Here is a 21129-nt window from a genome sequence, read left to right as displayed (position 1 = left end):
GAACAGTGTCCAGAGGGACAAAAAAGAAGGAAATAAAGGTAAAAAGGCCAGAATGCATAAACAAAGCAAAAATAATGATCATTGTAAGACTCTAAAAGAAAGCTGGTAGAGTTCCTATCTGAAAGCTTATTAGCAAGAAAGGAGGTATAAACAGTGAAAAGGCCTGCTTTAAACAAGTTGATTGTTTTTTCATGGGTTCAGTCTTTGTAACATAGTTTTTAGATCGAGCCTAGAGCTGGCGCGCATGCGCTGCAAGACTTGTTGTGGTAAAGTAGCGCATAGAAGCCCTGCCCTCTCTCTGCCCATTCCATTGGCTTGTGTCATGGTCTGTCCTAAATGCTGGCTTCTGATTCGTAAATAGGCTTGTTTGTCCCTCCTTAGTACCTCCTCCTCTTCATTTGTCACCTCCCATGGCGACTGGCCCCTTTACTGCGGTTGTTACATGGTACATGTTATTTAGACTTTGAGCACTAGTTTTATCAGTGAGGTTCTTCTACTGCAGGCACGACATGCTTTGGTGACTTCTTTACCCCCCGCCCTCCCACCCGTGGTCTGTGCCTTCTCCCCCGTTGTCCATCCCCTCTCCCCCCCACCCTCCCGTTGTCTATGATGCCAACCATTTATAATGCAATAGGTCTCGCGTAAATGCGAGACCTGTTGCATTGCACATGCTTGTTCCTTCGTCTTTATCAGCACAGCTGCTAAGTTATCGAGGTTCATGTAATGAGCTGCTTCAGTCACGTTTTTTTTTCATTGAATTGTAGTCCCGGTTTTATAGTGAATTAAGACGATCAATACAGAATACGAATAAAAAAAGTTTGTCCGGGCCGGAGGACCTAGTCACGAAGGGACTTGAGAAAGTTGTCAGGACTCCGCTGTAGGTTACCGGATTTTTCAGAACCAAAAAAACAGGATGGCTGGAGATGCAGAAGTTCGACTAAATGTTGGAACAGGCAATGGACGACGAAGGACAACAATACTGTATCCATCACCATTAGATGCGACACTGCTACAGCCCACAGACCTATACAAAAGTCTACAGAAGAGAAAAGTATGTGCACCTTTCTGAATTCAAAATGTTTTAACTTGCCAAGAACGGAGTGCTCAAGTTACTTTATGTCATATATGAGTAGTGCCATCTGTACGGTTTTCTTTGCATTCTCGAACTTTTGGTGCGATATTTATAATGACAAAGCAAAACTACAAGTACCAGGAAGCGAATGAAGTAAAACGATTGTATACGCTCCAATATGTGTTTCAGGGAGGAGGGGGTGCAAGGTAGTAGAGAGGTGCTCACAGATCCATGTGCTTTCCTTCCTAGTAAATCAACCATGACTGCTTTTCTGACATGATATATATGTGATATGACATATATCTCTGGAAGAGGATGTGGCGTAATGGCCAGAGCTGCTTACTTTGGTGCTGGAACCAGGTTCAAATATCGGCAGCAGCTCAATATCCTATGATTCTGGGCTAATCATGCAATCTCCCCGTGCCTACAAACTAAAACAAGCATTTGCAATGTAACAGGTCTCACGTTACTGAAAGTTTGAGCTATTGGCGTTGCATTTTTAATTGCAACTCCAACAGCTCAAACTTTTAGTATTGCGAGACCTAGTGCATTGCAAATGCTTGTTTTGTGTAGGAAATGCTCCTGGCTGCATACCACTGAAGATCTCACACATAAATTTAGCCTCCGTGTGTGAAATAAACTTACTCAACAAGGCCTGTCCCGGTCAATACAACGTTATTAAATCCTGCGCATATGCCATTGGTCAGGAGTCATTCTTGGTTATGTGCCCACTCACAGAGATGGGACAAGGGAGTGCCTTGTGAAGTTTGAGGATGCTTGCATGTTCAGTCAGTACATGGCCCCCACCCTGTATTCCACTGCTGCCCCTCACCAGTCTCCTCATTGATAGGGACTCAACCTATGTACAGATTTTGATGGGTGGCGTGGTGTGCCAGGAACAGCAGGGCGCCTACGGCTGAAACCCCACCATCGAGGTAACTTCATATTGCACACACGCCCTGGCTCCCGCCCGCTTCATCTGTGTGGAGACTCCACAGCATGAGCACATGACGGACAGGGAGGGGAGTAGGCAGGATCAGGCAGCCAGTGACGCTACTCATGGTCATGAACCCTTCTGACCAGGATGCAGATTGCTTCGAGGAAAGACGCGCGCCAAGGAGCACGAGGGAGGCCAGGTAACCGCCCTGCAGATCTCTCTGATGCCACAGGCATGAAGAGTGAAAGGGTGCATGCATTAACTACACTGGACAGACAGTTGAGGAGGGCGGTGGCCCACGCAAGTAGCAACACAATGATGGGTGCAGGACCACACCCATCGGTGTGTCAATGGTAGTGCTGTGTGTGAGAAAGTGTCAGTCAAAGAAACACTGTCCCTTGTTCTGTACAGAATATAGATGTGTGTGTGTGTGTACACGTATGTGCAGTAAAACGGAGCTGCTGAATATCACGTTTTCCAGATGTACGGATTCCACCTCGCGCCTCTTTCTTCACCACCCTAACACATGCTGTCACTTCATCTCACTCCTGCAGGTTCTTTTTCGCCCCTGCTTTCCCCTTTGTCATCGTTTTCCTACTTTCCCTCTTCCTTCTTTCTCTCTCTTCCTTGGGGTCAAAGGGTAGGGGCAGTGAAGGTCTAATTGTCCTCTCTGGCTGGGGACAGCTCCTGGACCCCAGGTAGCCCCTGCCCCGACAGACAGGCAGGCAGGCAGGTATCTGTTGCAGTTAGCGCTCTAGCGTCTGACGCTAGAGCGCGCACGAGACTTGGGTTGTGCGTACGCCACGACGGTGGCGTACGCCAGTATATAATAAAAGGGTCGGGCCTCCCTAGGCATTCGTACCGACGCAAGCACTAGTGGGGTGTCAGTTTATTTGCGCTCGTCCGCTAGGCCCAACGGCGCTAGGTTAGCGCAATCTACAACAATGGCGACGATGGAGGTCTGACCCACCGTGTGTAGCTGCACCTGCTGAGACGATTTGGCCCGCTCGCGGCAGACCCGCGACGAAGACCTGGCGCCCTCCGGACTGTCTCCGGTCCAGTTTCTCTGCTGTCTGATGCCAGTGATTCCATGAAGTTCCCTGCCCTACGGTGAGCCCAAGTGTGCACCAATCACGGATCCCATGCTCAACGGATGAAAATACCCGTTTCAGTGGCCGTGCGCCTGCCTTTCACCGTCCTCCAGTGTAGCCCGTGCCAGTTGGCTTCCTGCTCTGTCCACTGCCACTGTCTCTGCCACTCCGGCGTGTGCCCCACGAGCTCCTGCTCTTGCACTTCTCACCTGACAGAGAGCGCTACATCGCCCTCGTTGCACCATGGGTGACGACGCCCGCCCAGCGCCTGCCGTCCCTTTTCACCCGCCAACCGGCGTCCTGCCGCCGTTCAGTGAGACCGCTGACCCCGCCACAGCCGCCCCACGTTGGCAGACTTGGATTAGTCGGCTCAACAACTACTTCATTGGGTCCCGTGAAACTGATGGTGCCGTGAAACGGTCGCTCCTGCTCCACTATGCGGGAGAAGAGGTATACATGCTCTTCAAGCACCTCCCTAACACAGGGAATGCGGACAACTACGACGCGGCTGTCGCGGCCCCCAACGCACATTTTGATCCACAAACTAATCTGGATTTCGAACACTTTAAAGTGTGACAAGCAAGGCAGAACGAGGGGGAGTCAGTGGATGCCTTTCACGCCAGACTGCGGGTGCTAGCTGACACACACCTCGCAGGTGACAGACCAAAAGAGGAGATCAGGGCGCAGCTAATATGTGGTATCCGAAGCAAGAAACTGCGAAGCCTCATCCTCCGCCAACCGAACATCCCGTTGGCCGACATCCTGGTGCTCGCACGGTCCCATGATCTGTCCGACGCACGTGCAGAAGTCATGGAGCAGGCGCTCACGCCCAGCTCGAGGCCAGGGGTGCCCATAAAGGTGGAACGAGCAGACGCAGTGCGGACGCACGAGCACGTCGACAAACAGTCAGAAGGTCGCCTCAGGCCCAGTGTGGATACTGCGGGTACGAGGAACACCCAGGAAGAACCTGCCCGGCGAAAGGGAAGGCGTGCACGCACTGCGGCACCCAGAACCATTTTGCCTCTGTCTGCAGGAAGCGCTCCACGAGGAAAGACCACAGAGAGAAAAAGCCTGCAAAAGCCATGGTGAGACAGTTGTCCCAGCTGTCCCTGTCTTCCCACGCTGACGCTGGACGCAGGCAGACCCAAGCCCTGCACGAAGACGACTCAGTCTGATGACGAAGGGGAAACGTACCTTGTCTCATTCACCAAAGCCCTCAAGAGCACGAGACGGCCACAACCTCGGTGTGACATCATGGTGGCAGGGTCAAGAGTGGACGCTGTGATTCACACAGGCGCGTCAGTCACTGTCATGGGAGTGCAGCAGTACAACCGCCTCAGGCCGAAGCCAGAACTCAAGACGTCGAAGGCCCGAATCTACGCCTACGGGAGTGACGTACCCCTACCCCTCGTGGGGAAGATGAAAGTGCCAGTGAGCACAGGAGAGGCGGAAGTGACCATCGACATACACATCATCAATCAAGAAGTGGACACACTCCTAAGCGGGCACGCTGCCGAGGGCCTAGGGCTACTAGCGTTTCTCCGAAAGGTACAAGGCACCCAAACGGCCAACCTGCTGGACCAGTTTCCGGAGCTGTTCACCGGTCTAGGGAACATCAAACGTCCACCAGTCAAGCTCCACATTGATCACTCTGTTGCACCCACGGCGCTAAAACACAGGCGGATTCCCTTCCACTTACGCCCACTAGTGGAAGAAGAACTCAAGAATCTGGAAGAACAAGGGGTCATAGAGACAGTTACTGGCCCAACCCGCTGGGTGTCCCCCATGGTAATTGCCGAGAAGCCCCGTCAACCAGGCAAAATCTGGGTGTGTATCGACATGAGGCTGCCCAACAAAGCCATTAAGAGGGAGAGGCACATCACACCCACCATGGACTACATCATTGCCGATCTTAACGGGGCCCGGTGGTTCTCAAAGTTGGACCTAAATGCTGGCTATCACCAGCTGACACTAGCAAAGGAGAGTAGGTATATCACTACCTTCAGTACACATCTAGGGCTGCGAAGGTATCGGCGGCTCAATTTTGGATTCTCGTCCGCGGCAGAAATCTTCCAGAACACCATCCGTGACATCTTACAGGGCCTGCCCGGAGTCATGAATGTCAGTGATGATATACTGATCCACTCCACAACAGTAGACGAACATTACCGGCGAGTCCGGGCCACACTGACCCGACTCAAGGAGTATGGGGTCACCCTCCACAAAGACAAGTGTCAGCTATTCCAGCAATGCATTGAATTCTTTGGCTACACATTCACCAACAACGGCATCCAGGTAGACCCGAGAAAATCTCAGTCCATCAAGAACGCCCCCGCACCAGCCTCCGCCTCCGAGGTACGCAGCTTTCTAGGAATGGCTACTTACTGCGGGCGATTCATCCCGAACCTGGCAACGATTGCCGAACCGCTCAGGCATCTCTCAAAGAACGACGTCCCGTGGCAGTGGGGACCTCGTGAGGACCAAGCATTTCAAGCCATTAAAACTGCGCTCCTCGACCAGACCACGCTGGTCTACTTCGACCCAGCCAGGAAAACCGAGCTGCTAGTTGATGCCAGCCCAGTAGGACTCGGAGCGGTTCTCACCCAGGAACAAAAACCAGGGCGATGGGCGACACTGGCATACGCGAGCAAAGCGCTCACAGCCACCGAGCAGAGATACTCCCAGATTGAGAGGGAAGCACTGGCCATAAAGTGGGCCTGTCGACACTTCCACCTGTATGTCTGTGGACACCCGTTCACAGTCATGACAGACCACCAGCCGCTAGTGCCCCTTTTCAAAGGGACAGCGCCACATCCCCCACCACGAATAGAGCGATGGGCCATCGGACTACAACAATATCACATGGACATAACCTACCGGCCGGGTGCCAAGAACCCAGCTGACTTCCTGTCGAGACACTCGGACAAAGAAGAACAACACTGTGCGAGAAGGGAAGAAGACGACGCCGAAGCACACCTCGACTTCCTGGCTGCACTGACATGCCCCCAGGTGCTGACGCTTCAGGAAATCATGCGGGCAGCCGAGCAAGACACCGTGCTGGCAAGGACCCGGGAGGCTCTCCAAAGGGGGTCATGGACAAACTTCATACAATCAGCCAACACGTGGACGGAGGATGAGAGAAAAGACATGCAACAGATCTGGAGGGTGCGGGATGAGCTAAGTGCGACCAGGGAGGGAGCCATCTTGAGAGGGGCCAAGATCGTTATACCAACAACGCTACGCCATCACGCCACACTCCTCGCCCACAAGGGGCATCAGGGGACCGAGAAGATGAAGGCTCGGATGAGAGAGAAGGTGTGGTTCCCCGGGATGGGTAACGCAGTGGAAGCCGTGGTGGGGAGTTGCCCGGCGTGCCAAATGACGAGCGGACCCGAACCACCAGCCCCTATCGTGACTGAGGAACCCGGATGACATCCCTGGGACAAAGTCAGTGTGGACTTCGGGAGTCTCCCAGACGGGAGAGTGACGTTAATAGTCATAGACAGTTTCTCCAAGTACCCCCTGGTAGAAGCACTACCGTCCACGGCGTTCACATTCGTAGAGCCAGCGCTCAAGAAAATGTTCAGTATGTTTGGGCGCCCCTCAGAGCTGAAAAGCGACAACGGACCTCCATTTCAAGGCCACGAGTTTCGAGACTTCCTCGCCCGTCAGGGCATACGACACCGGCGGATCACCCCTCAATGGCCCCAAGCCAACGGCGAGGTTGAACGTTTCATGCGGACATTAAATAAAGTCCTGCGGATAGCTAGCACTGAACACCAAGACCCGGAGCGAGAGATCCAACGGTTCCTAGGCGAATATCGGAGCACCCTTCACTGCTCCACCAAGCAAGCCCCGTGGACCCTCATGCTCAGGGGAAATCGCCAGGACGGCCTCCCCACGGCCCCAGGGTGGTCCCCGCCGCCATTCGAGGAAGAGCAAGCCCTACAACGCAGGACACGCCGCAATCAGCAAGTGAGCCGGTCGCGAGGTAGTCAGGAACGCACCCTCGCGCCAGGAGACAATGTCCTCATACGAAACAGGAGGCCCGGAGGGAAGTTCAAACCAAGGTATAAGCCTGGGAGCTGGAGAGTGGAGCGAAGGCATGGGACAATGGTAACAGCCCGACGAGGAGCAGAGTCGGCCACGCGCAACATCTCGTGGTTCAAGCGGATTCCAGAGGCCACCGACCATCACAGTGGCCCCGCAGATGACGAAGTGGATGACACCCTGGTCCCAGCGGCAGAACCCCAGTCACCCCAGGTCAGGCACGATTCGGTCCCCGGGACGGAACACCCTAACCCCAGAGTCGGCGGAGCAGAGGGTGGTCCTCCCGCAGACTCCAACACCCGGGCGACCGCCAGGTATGGACTCCGGGGGAATCCTCCGCCAAGCAGCCGCCTCAGAGACTTTGCTTGCCAAGTAAGTGAGTGACTGTTGGTGTACGACGCGGAGTTTCGTCATCCAAGTTGGAGAGGGATGTTGCAGTTAGCGCTCTAGCGTCTGACGCTAGAGCGCGCACGAGACTTGGGTTGTGCGTACGCCACGACAGTGGCGTACGCCAGTATATAATAAAAGGGGCGGGCCTCCCTAGCCATTCGCGCCGACGTAAGCACTAGTGTGGTGTCAGTTTATTTGCGAGCATCCGCTAGGCCCAACGGCGCTAGGTTAGCGCAATCTACAACAGTATCCAGGTGGGAATAAACCCTGAGAAGGGGCTCTCGGGAAGCGGGGTGCATGCTGGGAATGTGTAATAACAATTACTTATTTCACAGCTCCGCACAGCCTGCGGGATGCTGGACGTCTTTCAGCATTGCCATCACCAGAGGATACAGGCCGCGATAGCGCCTTTGTAATCGTCTGGCCAGACCCAACTCTATCCAGTACTAACAACACTGACGATAAACCAGCGCTGCAGTGCAGCGGCGTGGATGCCAAAGACGCTCGAGCATGGGATGACCATGCGCCTCCCAAGCCCCTGTTCACTAACAAAAATCACCCATAGCTGGTGTGAGGTGGCCCCAAAAAAACTGGGCCTCGGTGCCACTGCACCTGATACAATGGGCTAAACCCCTGCGCATGCCTGCGGAGTTTGCTGTTGAAGTGCAGCCCAGATCGCGACCTCCAAGGGATTGTTTTTACATTTTTATTATTTTTAATCGGATGGATGGTAGATGGGGAATATTAAAGCGCTCCGCAATTTAAAAATTTAAATTCATCATTAACTTGCATTAATAAAGTTGGGAAACGTAAAAATGTAAAGCATAGCGTCATTAATTATTTGTTTTGCCATTATCGAATAAAATGTCCACGATTCAACTTCCCTTTACTTCTGGTAAGCAGCCGAGGTTTATGACAGTGAATTGAACGCTCGCCGTCGATACAGGCGGTGAACCGCATTCCAAACGTTTAAATCCTAGCGAAGCCATCATAGTCTTCCATCCCCCACATATCCGTGCATTAAGAGCCATAAACATGGTAATAATCGGATCTGTTAATTACAGCGCGTAGAAATGGCAAAAGAGCAATTAAGGCGCTATGTATAAAAACATACCAACGCCATCCATAAGTAATGATACACAACTCCATGTGCATATGCACCGATTGCATGTATGCCGTGTTTTGTCTCATCTACTGTGTTGGGTGTTTGTGATGTAATTTCCTGGAAGTCCGGAGATTTAATGTTTTGGAGAAGAGGGGCTTGAACCCGCCCCTCTTCTCTCCTCTTCTCCATTGGCTGGCCTCTTGAATGCTGGCCAGCCATTGGAGAAGAGGATCGTCTCTCCGATCAGGCCCCGTCCTTTTCGGATTCAGGGGCCCCCGAATCCGAAAATGACGTGCTTGGCAGCCCACAGACCGATATCTCCTACTTGACAAGGTGGGAGAAGTGCCCTCTCGCAGTGTCCATCTCTAATGGGCTCCTGGGCCTTGTTTAAGTACCACCCAGCGGAGGGCACTCAGGCAGTTTGAATTCCTATGCATAACATTCGCTTAGTCAGTTTACCCTAGTCAGTTGTGCTGCTCTTTTGTCAGTGTTTTGGACCACAGCAAGCCATTGGACAAAGCACATATGTTAATATATTGATCTAGCACTGATTATTTTACCATGTGGACCTTTTCTGTTCGGAAATGTAAATCTTTTAGTAAACGTCACTCCTCCGCCGCGTATTTAAGTGGGAGGCCCGCAGTACACTGGTTAATGATTGGATCGTAAGTGGCTTGGTAAATTCCCAGTGAAGGCTGCTCCTAATTCAGTGAGACAAGGTGTAAAATACTAAAGTAGACTTCTGGTACTTTAAACACACGGTATTCAAACCATTTTCAAATAATGCCTAAACGCGAACACTGCAGCGAGGGTCTGCCTGCTCCGAGTTCAGTTGCGTATTATGTTCCTACATTGGACTGGAGCCCGCTGCACATCAGCGAGGTCTGTCTCTTCCTCGAGTCTGATGGCTGCGGGGTGTCTGACCTGTAAGGTAGCTGATAATGAGGACGTCAAGTCCAGAGCGTGGACGGAATCCGTCTGATTCAGATCCTTGCTACTCCTGGGACTGGTTTGTAAATCTCGGCACGCCCCCTCCTGTGTGTTGTGATCTCCCACAGCGTTTCCTTGCTCGGGCATCAACCACTTTTAAAAAGCTTTGTTTCTGTGATCAGTCCACCTCAGCCGGTCCTGCGACTAAAATCATAGTACCATTGTATTTAATGCAGCAAAGGTGCTTTTTTTGCTATCATTCCTTAAGAGCCAGTGAAAATGAAGATCGTATAAATAATGGTATCCATACACATAAAACTGTTAGCAGCTGCTGAGTGCCATGGCCCTGCCTGGGAGAGAGCAGCCTTCGACTGCCGAAAGAAGGGCCGAGCTTGCACCCATTCAATACCCGGCTTCTCGGCAGAGATTACCAACGATGCTGGAGAGGATGTGTATTTATCTATCGTTCTTCTAATAGCGCTTCTTGACAGAGTAAGGTTTCGGAGCGCTTTACAGTGTTGGTTATGATGGAAAGGCGAACGAGAAAGGGTGCTTATTTTTTGCAGTTGTTAAATTAAACAAAAAGTGCCACCATGTGGCAAACTGTCATAACAAGCATTTACAATGCAATGGTCTCGGCATTGGTAAAGTTAGAGCTATTGGCATTGCTCATGACATTATTTTTGTTTATGTTTTTGTTTTTAAAACATTTAAAGAAACGGCATTGTCATGAGCAATGCCAATAGCTCTAACTTTAACAATGCCGAGACCGTTGCATTGTAAATGCTTGTCGATTTGTGAGAGAATGAGAGCCGGTGCCAAGGCTCTGCTCAGAAGCTCGCGGCCAGTGCAATTAAAGGTCAGTGCTGTGCGCCGAATACCAAGGCTGCACAGTCTTAAATCCCCTCATGCCTCTTTAATCCGCTGCCAGACACTCCCGGCCCCTCTATCTCACTCTTGGAGGTCCTAGCTTTCTCCATTTGTGACGAATTTTCAATCTTCCTCGTCTTTCCTCTTTTTGTGTATTTCCCTTTCTATGTGTGGGTAAATGTCTGATTACGAAATATAAGTGCAGGTCTCCAAAAATGAGAGCCAATGACCCCCACCGGCTCAAATTAAGTACTGTCAGTGCAGCGTGCGATGTGTGAAACGTGCACTGCTTAATGTGCTCAGGTGCCTTGTGGCATTCAATAATGCTCTTATCTCTCTCCTACACACTCCAACATTTGCATGCTTCCATTCACACAAGTATTGGGGCATTAAAGGTGCATTTGCACATTTTTGCAAAAGGCATCTGATTCGAGGATAAGTTTTGCTGTCAATTAAACATTAGGGCGAGAAAGCTAAAGACACACAATTGATGGACGGAATGCAGAACAAATCAAAACATTCTCCCCTAGTCAAGAGATCTGGGTTGAATCCATCATTCTTTTGCTCACCATGCCACCCCAGTTTAGACCTGGCCATATGCAAATCAGTCTTGACCCTGTGCCTCATGGGAAGAGTCCAGCCCGAACTGCCAAATAAACATTAGCATATGTCACAAATGAATACAATATACACAGTGCAGGATGAAAGGAAGTTCTCTCTGCCACAATGGAACTTAGTCGGAAATCGTACACTTCAAGCATCTACCCATCTGAATGGCCTGTTAATCTTGGAACACCTCCAAACATCTCTCTGGAAGCTAAAATGCTTGAAGTAATCATGACCCAGATTCCACCTTCCCCATCTCCCCCAACGAGGTCAGAAGTAAAGGTTGTCCACTTTCCAGGTTGAGGAAACCCCCTTTCCTCTCCCAACACAACAATAAAGTGTAGCTAAAGTAAGCCTTGTCAATGGCAGATGTTGATTAGTGCAAATTCATATACACTTGTTCTTTCCCATACAAACCTACAGACAGGCATCAGTGTGCAATGGCAGGCTGCTAGCTTCTGACTCAATCTCATCAGTGTGCAATGGCAGGCTGCTAGCTTCTGACTCAATCTCATCAGTGTGCAATGGCAGGCTGCTAGCTTCTGACTCAATCTCATCAGTGTGCAATGGCAGGCTGCTAGCTTCTGACTCAATCTCATCAGTGTGCAATGGCAGGCTGCTAGCTTCTGACTCAATCTCATCAGTGTGCAATGGCAGGCTGCTAGCTTCTGACTCAATCTCATCAGTGTGCAATGGCAGGCTGCTAGCTTCTGACTCAATCTCAGGAAGGAAGGAAGGATAGAACCCCCATTGAAAGCACTGCAGTAGCTGCCATGATTTGGAGAGTTGAATTAAACATCTTGTCCGGCATTCACACACTCTACTGGGGCAAAGGTCTACAGTGGTAACAACTACACTGGCCTATAAGCGTATCGCAGCCAGAGATCTTAGATAACTCCAGCCAGCTCAAACAAGTAGGGCTCAAACTGCGGAAGATGCAGGAAGACACCTCTGGAAGAACGAGGACCCTAGCTCTGGAACAATCGGACCGCTGCCTACCTCCGAGCATTTTAGACAACTCCAGAAAATTGAACTGTTCAATATTGCTTTCAATGAAACTCATGTCTAATGGGCAATGGCGAAAAAAATGGCAATTACAGATCCCTCTCAGCTGGTCAGGCTCAAAATATGCAGTCCTGTATCTACCTCATATGCAATTCCAGGGCTCTGAAGAGACCATAAGGTGACAATAAATCTAGCCAAAAGTCGGTGGAGCAAAGTAAAAGGTCAAAACAAGCACAAAGTCAACACATAATAGGAGAGGAAGCTGGGTTGTGACAGTAATTCACTTTGATGTAGTGTTCTTTAAAAAGGTGACTCTTCAACTCATTGCTAAATTGGAGCAGCATCGGGGCGGCACCGATGTTCTTCCAGTTCTTGGGTGCATGGATGGAAAAGGCCTGCTGTCTTGTTTTTTTCCACTTCTTAGTCTGCAGTCTGATGACATTCTGGCTGCGGGTGTGCGGAGAGCCACCATAGATAGTGAACTTGTCTGGAAGATAAGCAGGGGTTCTGGTTTTGATTGCTTGGTACGTGCTGATAAGGGCAGTAAAAGGAGTTCCTTCAGGATGGGGGTGATGTGGTCATATTTCTTCTGGCCCTGGATGAGACATGAAGCTGAAGGGCATTAACCATCACCCAGATGAGAGTTTACGATGCCTTGAACAACAAATCTGAAGCAGTTTTCTGGAAGAAACAGCTAGACTTTCTTTAGATGAGAGAGCAGGTAATTTTTTTTATTATTTTGAACTTATTAAGAGCTGCAAATCAACCTGAAAGGCACCATGGGGCTGATGTGAATCTTCCGGTAGGAGCAGGAGAAGGATATTAGCAGTGAACTAAGACAGGTTTAAAACATCCATGTTTCAAGGGCTTTTTTGAATTGTTTGTGATCAGTACTGACAAGAAGATGTAAGGAGAGCTGGTAAGACAGTCTTGTTTTAATGGCAATTGTTCCTAGAGGGCGAGGTTAGTGCCCAGGGTGATTTGAAGTGACCTGAAATTCGGTGAAAGTTGGTGTGTGACACTTGGAAAGTTCATTTAATTGAGCCAGGTTTGTACTATTTCTTGGAAAGTAATAGGAATTCTACTTGGTTGGGTTGAGCTTCATGTAGGTGTTGGACATCCAGGTCTGGATGATGTACAGGCAGTGGTTGAGTGTTGGATGTCTGAAGCAGAGGAAACATTCAACCAAAGCTGTGTGTCACCGGCATAGTGATGCATGTTGATGCTGTTATCTGTGAGTACATCACCAAGCTGCTCCATGTAAAGATTTAAGTGGATAGGAGACTTTAGGAACTTTGCAGGTGATGCAGATCTTTTGTGACCTGGAGGTTTCGATCTAAAAAAACTGGAGTCGTTTGGAAATGTAGGATGAGAATCAGTGGACACTGCTGATGAATCCTATTTGAGTCTCCTGAATACATGTGGTGGTATGATCAACTGTATTGAAGGCAGCTGAGAGGCCCAGCAATATCAGGAGGCGAAGGTCATCTTTATCTGTAGTCAAGAGGGCATCATCTATAATGTGTAAGGTAGCTGTCACATTGCTGTGATCCCAGAGTGGTTGCCCTGCAGGAGTTGGGTAGCACTGATGGATCTTGGAGTTGAACATAGGCTGCTTTTTCAACGATGTTGCCAATGAAGGGTAGGCGAGTGATGGGTCAGTAGTTGGCAAGGTTACTGGGGCCTATTGCAGGTTTCATTTGGAATGGGAGGAATTGACTCGTCTTGACAGGTTCTGGGAAGATGCCTTGAGTGAGTGAGGCATTGACATGGTAAGTTGGGTTACAAGAGCGTCCCCACAGGGAACGTTAATGAAGTACAATGATAAGACATCATCTTCTTAATAAGTGGCTTTGAGGGTATTGAACAAGTACATGAAATCTGCAAGAGATAGGGTTTTGAAGGCTAACAATTGCTCAATTGTACAGACGGGGCAGATCTAAGAGATGAAACAAGCTTGATGTAGTCGATGTGCTGTTTGATCTTCTGTATTTTGTCACCGAAGAAGAGGATGATGGCAATGCACTGTTCTGTGGGGTGAAGAACAGGGGATCCTGCAAGGGGTTGATGCAGTGCTTGATTATCTTAAACAGCGTCCTGGCCTACTAGTAGCTTCACTGATGGTGTTAGTACAGTACTTTGCTTTACGCTGGCTTTGTGTTGCATGGAGGGACTTCAATAATGAGCGGTCACTCTGGCCCGTATTACGATAAGGGTGTACTTTCCCTCTCTGCACCACACCGCACCTTAAAACAGGTGCGCCGGGTGCAAAAAGGGAAAGTGCGGCCTGCTATAGTGAAGGTGCTGCCCTCAGGGCAGCAGCGAACTGTAGTGCATTCATAAGAAGTACGTAGCGGCTGTTTCAAAGCTGCTCTGTGTTTCACTGTCCAGGGGGCACTGCAAGCACTTTCAAAAGGGACTCGAGATTCCCCTGCAGGCAGTTGCATTGAGTGACTGCACCTGCCTGCAAGGGGATGTTTCTACCCTCCAGAGGGCTGCCTTTAGGAGGCACATCGAAAGTGCGCCACCTTTTTGTGGCGCACTTGCAGTGCACCTCCTAAATGCATGTTTGCCTCTGGGCCTGCGTCCCTAATACTGTGCGGGAACAGGGGCAAAGAGATTGCCTCATTTGAATGGGGCCACACCCCAGACAAATGAAGCTACGCCCTCTTGAGATATCGCTGGTGCTACATGTGCACCAACGTTATCAGTATTACAGAAGGGGCCGCACAAGAACCTGCAGCCTCTTCTGTAATACCAAAGTGGCTCAAGGGTGCACAAATCGGGCGCAGATGCTTGTTGCGACTCCGGGGCACTTTCTGTAATGCGACCCCAGAAGTTTCGCTTTTCTTTCTTTTTGTCTGTGAATGGATTATTTATTTATTAGTAACATTTTTCACATGCCGGAGCGCTGAAGGCTTTGGCTTCCACTTGTACATTGTAATTGCGGCATATATGTGATAATTTTCCAAAATAGTGTTGAAGCTCTTTAGAAGGGTACGGGCGTTGGACAGAGTTGATACAGCGAGAGATGAGTTCAAGCATTAGGTTGTCTTTGGAGAAGTCTTTGAAGGATCTGGAGCTTTTTCTTTCTTTTTGTGTTGACCTTGGTTTGTTAGTTGGAAACAACCAGGGAAATAGATATGGTGAAGAGGTCAGTCCAGAGGTATGGGTCGTATACATTGGATTGTCGGTGATGTTGAGAAGATAGTGGAAAGGAAATTTGCGGACATGTGTTTGTTTTTAATGTGTATATTTTGAAGCACAGGATCTACCCATAGACTCGAAGTGGAACCTGGGTAAGAATACATCTTAAGCAACAATGATGGGTAAGTAAACATCTCAAGCAACAATGTCCACAATAGGTATCAATTTCTGATATTGGAGTGTATTGATTGGTCAGTATTATTAATTATTATATCACGGTTAACTATATAACTCACAAGCTGATATCGCTAAATTGATTTGGTGTGTAACACGGTTGTATCTGCTAATTGGTCTGCTACTTGACATTTTATAGATGTTAACCAATCTGAGCAAACGGGTTGCAAAATGCACAATTCAACATAGAAATATTTAATATGCACTTACATGTCTGAGGACTCGTCAGTCTTAACTTCTTCAAGGTCACGTAAAATGTCTGAACTGGAACTGAAAGTAACATGACAAAGAAAGGTCTGTGAGGTCCATGAATCAACATCTTCAAACAAACATGCTATTTTTGTTTTTCACCTCCAAAAACTAACTTGTGAGTCTTAGCTCTGCACAAATATACAGTATTCGTATATAAAATGCCACCAATCATGCAATTAACATCAACACTTAAAAAATACACATGAAAAAGAATGCCTTCAAGTTCCCTATATTGCAATTTCAAAGGGTCATTAATGCTACATATACCATGTTCCAGCAATTATGAATCATACATACAGAGGACTACTTCCAGCATCTTGGACATAAGAAGTAGTAACATTAATATTGCTTCTAGAATTCTCAACTCTTCTTGAGAACTTGACACAAGTATAAAAAGATGTAGTGGTTTATGCTGGAGAAGTAAATTTAAAAGGAAACCTTGTCTTGAGGGGTATTCAATGAATCTCTGAGAATGTGGGAAAGGCTATCAGACTTTCATGCGCGGGATATTAAAAAGGCCGCAGGATGGAACACGCTCCTGGAGGGTTCCAGTGAGGACCTGGGAAGCCCAAAAATATTTACGTCTTTGTAGTCCTTTCTCCATCAAATAAGGATCTAGGACACGGTCAGGTTCTGCAGCTGCACAGACCTAACATATTTATTCGAAAAAAGCCTTGTAGTGAGGCACTGGATTATTTGAAGTTAAGGACCAATCCTCAACTCCATTCATGGTAATATATTCTTCTCTGCTTCATATCATTCAAACACGGCTCTCTTTTATTTGAATCAGATTCATGAACCAGGAGACAATGTTTTAAAGACGGAACACAGGCATCTTTCACAGCTTTGCAGCTTCCTTTTCAGGACCATCGTTCAATGAACATTGTAAGTGATGGATGTAATCCTTGAGTTAATCTCAGGCACAGGCAATCTGTGGGAGATATTAAATCAAGAATTCCACCCGTCAACGTGTTGTTGATGCACGGATGTTGAAGTCATTCTCTGGATGTCTATAGTTTTCTGAGCTCCAAGTAAGTCCTTAATGTAGAGGAATTGATTCATCATATTTGGAAACTGCATGAAAAACTGTATTTTTTAGGTGAGTAAATACTTATTTTATTATGAAAATATTTTATATTGAGGTACGTATTTTTTTGATGGATGCCTCTACCTGCGCCCCCCCTACCTCTGATCCTGGTAAAACTTTTTCCATATCTCTCCCTCAATGTTAGGATGCGTCGGCTTCGTATTGGCGCCGTATGTGTAACCATTTAATGTCACATGAAGCACCCCCCACTGTCGAGACAACATCAGTTTGGTGTTTTTTTTTTTTTTCACACCCTTGATTCGGCCCAGAGTTCTCCAGGTACATTTCTCTTTTTTTTCCCTACAAGACAGTGCAACAGCGTCATCTTACCACCAAAATGGTCAGAATTCACACCATGTAGGTAATGTGGGGGTTAAATGTTGGTCAGCAATTTCCATGACATTTGTCTCAGTTGTCTATGTTCGGGTCATGACTCAGGCCTGGGTCATGTCAAAGGGTGAACTCAAAAACCATGAAGGGTAGGAAAGCCAAACTCTTTATGGCTGGGGCAAAGAATGACAGATGCAAATTGCGACCCTGATAGAGATTGAGGATACAGTTGGCACGATCATCCACTTTGAGGCTTTCCCATCCAAAGCACAAGAAGAGGAGACACACTAGTGGGAAGCAAAAGAGAGGTCAGTCTCCAAAGGGTTCTCCTCTTCCCCTCTGGCTCTTCTATTAGGAGCTGGTCAAAATTCACATCCCTTCTGGGCCGACACTGGCAGAGTTCCCTGTGCCATTGCCGCCTCCAGTGACCAGCACACAATCCTACCCAGACTTTCTGATGCCGCGTTGAGGTCCGGCGCTGCACCTTCAGGGGGTTATGGTTTACTCTGGCACGCCTCTGTTCCTTTATCAGTCATTTTGGGTTGCTCTGTTGACGGGTCTTCCAACAGCGAAGTTCACACCCTTCATGCCCAGTTAGAGACAATGTTGTCACCATTTCTGACATTGGTGGCATTGACTCTAGGCAGACTCTTGCCACCACCAACACCAGTCTTGCTCGTGGCTCTGATGCCACTGGTGTTGATACCAAGGCTAGAACAGGTCCTCTCACCTTTAGAACTGGTTCAGAGGTCAAGTAAAGAGGCATAGCACCTACTCAAGGAACGGAATCGAAGGAGAAAAACTATTCCTTACATGACCAGTGGACTCGACACCTTACCTAAGCATTCCTGGACCCTTCAGCACCTCTATCCCCAGATGGGGCCTCCTACCGTAACACCATTAGGAAGGTGGCAGAAACATTTAGCCTCTCCATGCCCACAGTAAAACCTCAGGATAGCATTTTAACAAAGGTGCACAGCCTACGTCCCATTCGGCAGAACCACCATTTCCTTTTAATGAAGCCTTACTATAGCCTGTCCTTGCCACCTGGACCAAACCTTCATTCATCGCAGCTGTAAACATACCAATATTAGAAGATACAGGCCAGCACAGAGTGATCCCCAGTTTTTCCGAACACCTTTTACCTAAAAGCCTAATTATTCAGGCGTCCTCCTCCTTGAAGCTTTCTGCAGGTACCTTCCCTTTGGCTGAGGACGACAGAGAATTAAAAAGACTGGAGGCCTGGTCCGAAAACATTTTTGCTGCTGAATGTCCAGCACTTCAGTCCCTCAATCCCAAATGCCTCTCAGACAGGTATATTAATGCCTTATTTAACATGGCCAGTTGCATTGCACCTAAACAGCCCGATGACCTCCACACACATTTCATGGACCTCGTAAGTGATTATCCGGCGACTTCAGGGCAATTCATCCAGTCTGGTCTCAAAAGTGCAGATTCAGGACCCAGAGCAATGGGGACATCACTGGGGTTGCATAGGCGTTCATGGCTCAGGACATCAGGGTTTTTTAATGATGTTCAACTAACCCTCATTGACCTTCTGTACGATGGCTCCAAACTATTCGGAGAAAGGCAGACTCTGCCTTGGAGAATTTTAAAAGCAGCTCTGCGACTGCTCGGTCCCTTTTGTTACAGCTTTAAAAAACGAGACACCCGGGGATTTAATACGTTTTGTGACTTCAGAAGAGGTCTCAGATTCTTCCAGTGTCTGGCAGACGTCGCACAGAAAAAAGCCCCAAACTCTTTTGTGCAGCAGTACAGGGGCCACGGGAAAGGAAAAGGTCATACCCGCCTCTCAGCCCGTTATATCCTCTTCCTAGTCCAACTGAGAGAAGCAGCTCTCATTTCCACTTGTCGGGCACTCAAGACTAGTCGGAGGTTGAGTGTCCTCTTTTCTGCAGGCCTGGAAGGCCATAACTTTGGACGAAGTGGGTCCTACACATTGTGGAAAAAGGGTATTCCCCACCTTTCACCAATCCTCTCCCCACTCAGACCTCTGGCAGGAACACCTACTGCAGCAGCCGAAGGTGGCATCTTTGCTGCAGAAAGGAGCTGTGGAGTTGATGCTAGAACAAAAAATTGGCCAAGGATGCTTCTTGGTACTTTCGTGTTCCAAAGAAGGTAGGTGGCCTTTGTCCACTCGTGGACCTCTGGGTCTTGAACCTTTACCTTCAGCAGTAGAAGTTCAAGATGTTGTCTCTAACTCAGGTTCTTCTGGCACTGGAACTAGAAATTGAATTGTGTCACTTGACTTACAGGATGCATATTTCCACATACCAATTCTAAAGTCCCACAGGAAGTACCTGCAGTTTGTGGTGCACGTGACTCATCAATTTGCGGTTCTTCCCTTTTGGCCTTATATCAGCACTGCGGGTCTTTATGAAAGTGCCTGCAGTGGTGAGAGCCTGCAGTGGTGAGAGCCCACTACTGGAGGTCAAGGATTTCAGTTTTCCCTACCAGGAGGAATGGCTTCTAAAAGCCAGGATTCTGTAGATGGTGCTGCCACATCCACAGTCAGCAGCATCTAATCAGAGGCCTCTGGTCTCCAGCAGAGCAGAACTTGCACATCAGTCTTCTCTAATTGAGGGCAATTCACTAAGAGCTCAATACATTCCACCTGTCTCTTTGCAGTCAGTCAGTCCAGATCTCGACAGACGATACAACGACAATGTGTTATATCAACAAGCAAGAGGGAGATGGATCGCAACCTCTCTGTTGTAAGGTGTTAAGACTCTGGTTTTGGGTGCAGCAACATCAAATCTGGCTGGTGTCTACTCATTTCACCGGCTCCATGATTCGGTTGAAGTGGAATTTTCTTCTCTCTTGAACCATGACATTACCAGCCACAAAACAAAAAAATAGTATTTAATATTCCGTGGTAGGTTGTTTAACGTGACCATACTCTCCTCTTAATAGATTAATCAATTCTCCATCTACCTTTTTTGTACACTCATCAGTACTTATAGCTGCTGCATGTATACTCCACAAATTACTCTGCCGAGTACGCTTTGGTGTTCCCTTCCTCTGTGTGCATCTGCGTGCTTCCCGCCTTGGCATGCAATACCCTCAACGACAGTTTGACTCTTAATTCAGTCCGGATTACAGCCATCACCAATTCTAGTTACACAAGTACCGTTTCTTGTCTTCTGTCTGGTATTTAGTCACAAAGATTTCCTTCGCAGCCCACCGGAGGCACTTCTGAATGGCTTAGTTGCCACATACCACAGCTGCCGAGTCGAAAGTTCACCTCATGTATCTTTCTTCAACCACCGGGCACTTACTCTCTCTTTACCTTGTTCCTGCAGGTTCTTTTTAACCCCTGATTATTCCTCCCTTTGTCGCTGTTTTTCTATACTTCTCTTCCTTTCTCCCTTTTTTGCTTTTCTCTGGGTCAAAGCATGATGTGAAAAATAAGTTCCGGTCCCCAAAAATGAGTGCCGGTGACCACTACCTTGAAACACCAGCAAACATTAATCAGTGCCCTTTTGACCCCCTTGAATTCATGTTTATCTACAGGTCAAAGTATTGCATAAAACCCATCTATGAATCAAATTTCACGTGTGCCATGACAGGCTATGGCATGGCCCAACCCCACAACATAGAAGGATGCCATAAAGATCTTCTATCCGCAGTAGACTGCTCCTCTTGTGAGAATAAAAAATATGAAAAAGAGTTCTGGTGGTTTAATTGATTGACTTGTGGGTTCTAATCGGACTACACTACCTGACCAAACACTTGACATCCTAGACAAACCTTTTTTTTACCCCTGTGCCTCTCTTACCTGGTTCGCTGGATTTGGAAGCCCTCAAAGAGGCACAACACAACTGTATTCAACAAGTCTATTGGGACTGAAAACACCTGGAGCTGCATGTGTTTGCTATGCAATTCTGTACACGTTGTTTCACACTAGGATGACCAGCTCCGTTCTGGTAATTATGGACATGGTTTGCAGTCGTGGGCGTTTGTGTGATAGCCTCATTCATTCGGACAGTTGTTGTCTTGTTT

At 48.3% G+C, this 21129-nt stretch overlaps 1 protein-coding gene across 2 annotated transcripts in view; it reads right to left on the bottom strand.

The window, feature by feature from the left end:
• The window catches only part of RAD18 (RAD18 E3 ubiquitin protein ligase), a 588315-nt gene that overhangs the window by 33388 nt on the left and 533798 nt on the right, over positions 1-21129 (bottom strand). For both annotated transcript variants that reach the window (XM_085624487.1, XM_085624486.1), the window contains one exon: positions 15648-15707. In XM_085624487.1, coding sequence (XP_085480613.1) covers positions 15648-15707 — 60 coding nt within the window. The remainder of the gene's footprint in view (positions 1-15647; positions 15708-21129) is intronic.

Source organism: Triturus cristatus, chromosome 9 (genome assembly GCF_964204655.1).
Source record: "Triturus cristatus chromosome 9, aTriCri1.1, whole genome shotgun sequence".
In the NCBI taxonomy this organism is placed as follows: Eukaryota; Metazoa; Chordata; class Amphibia; order Caudata; family Salamandridae; genus Triturus; species Triturus cristatus.
This window is presented reverse-complemented; position numbering and strand designations above follow the sequence as displayed.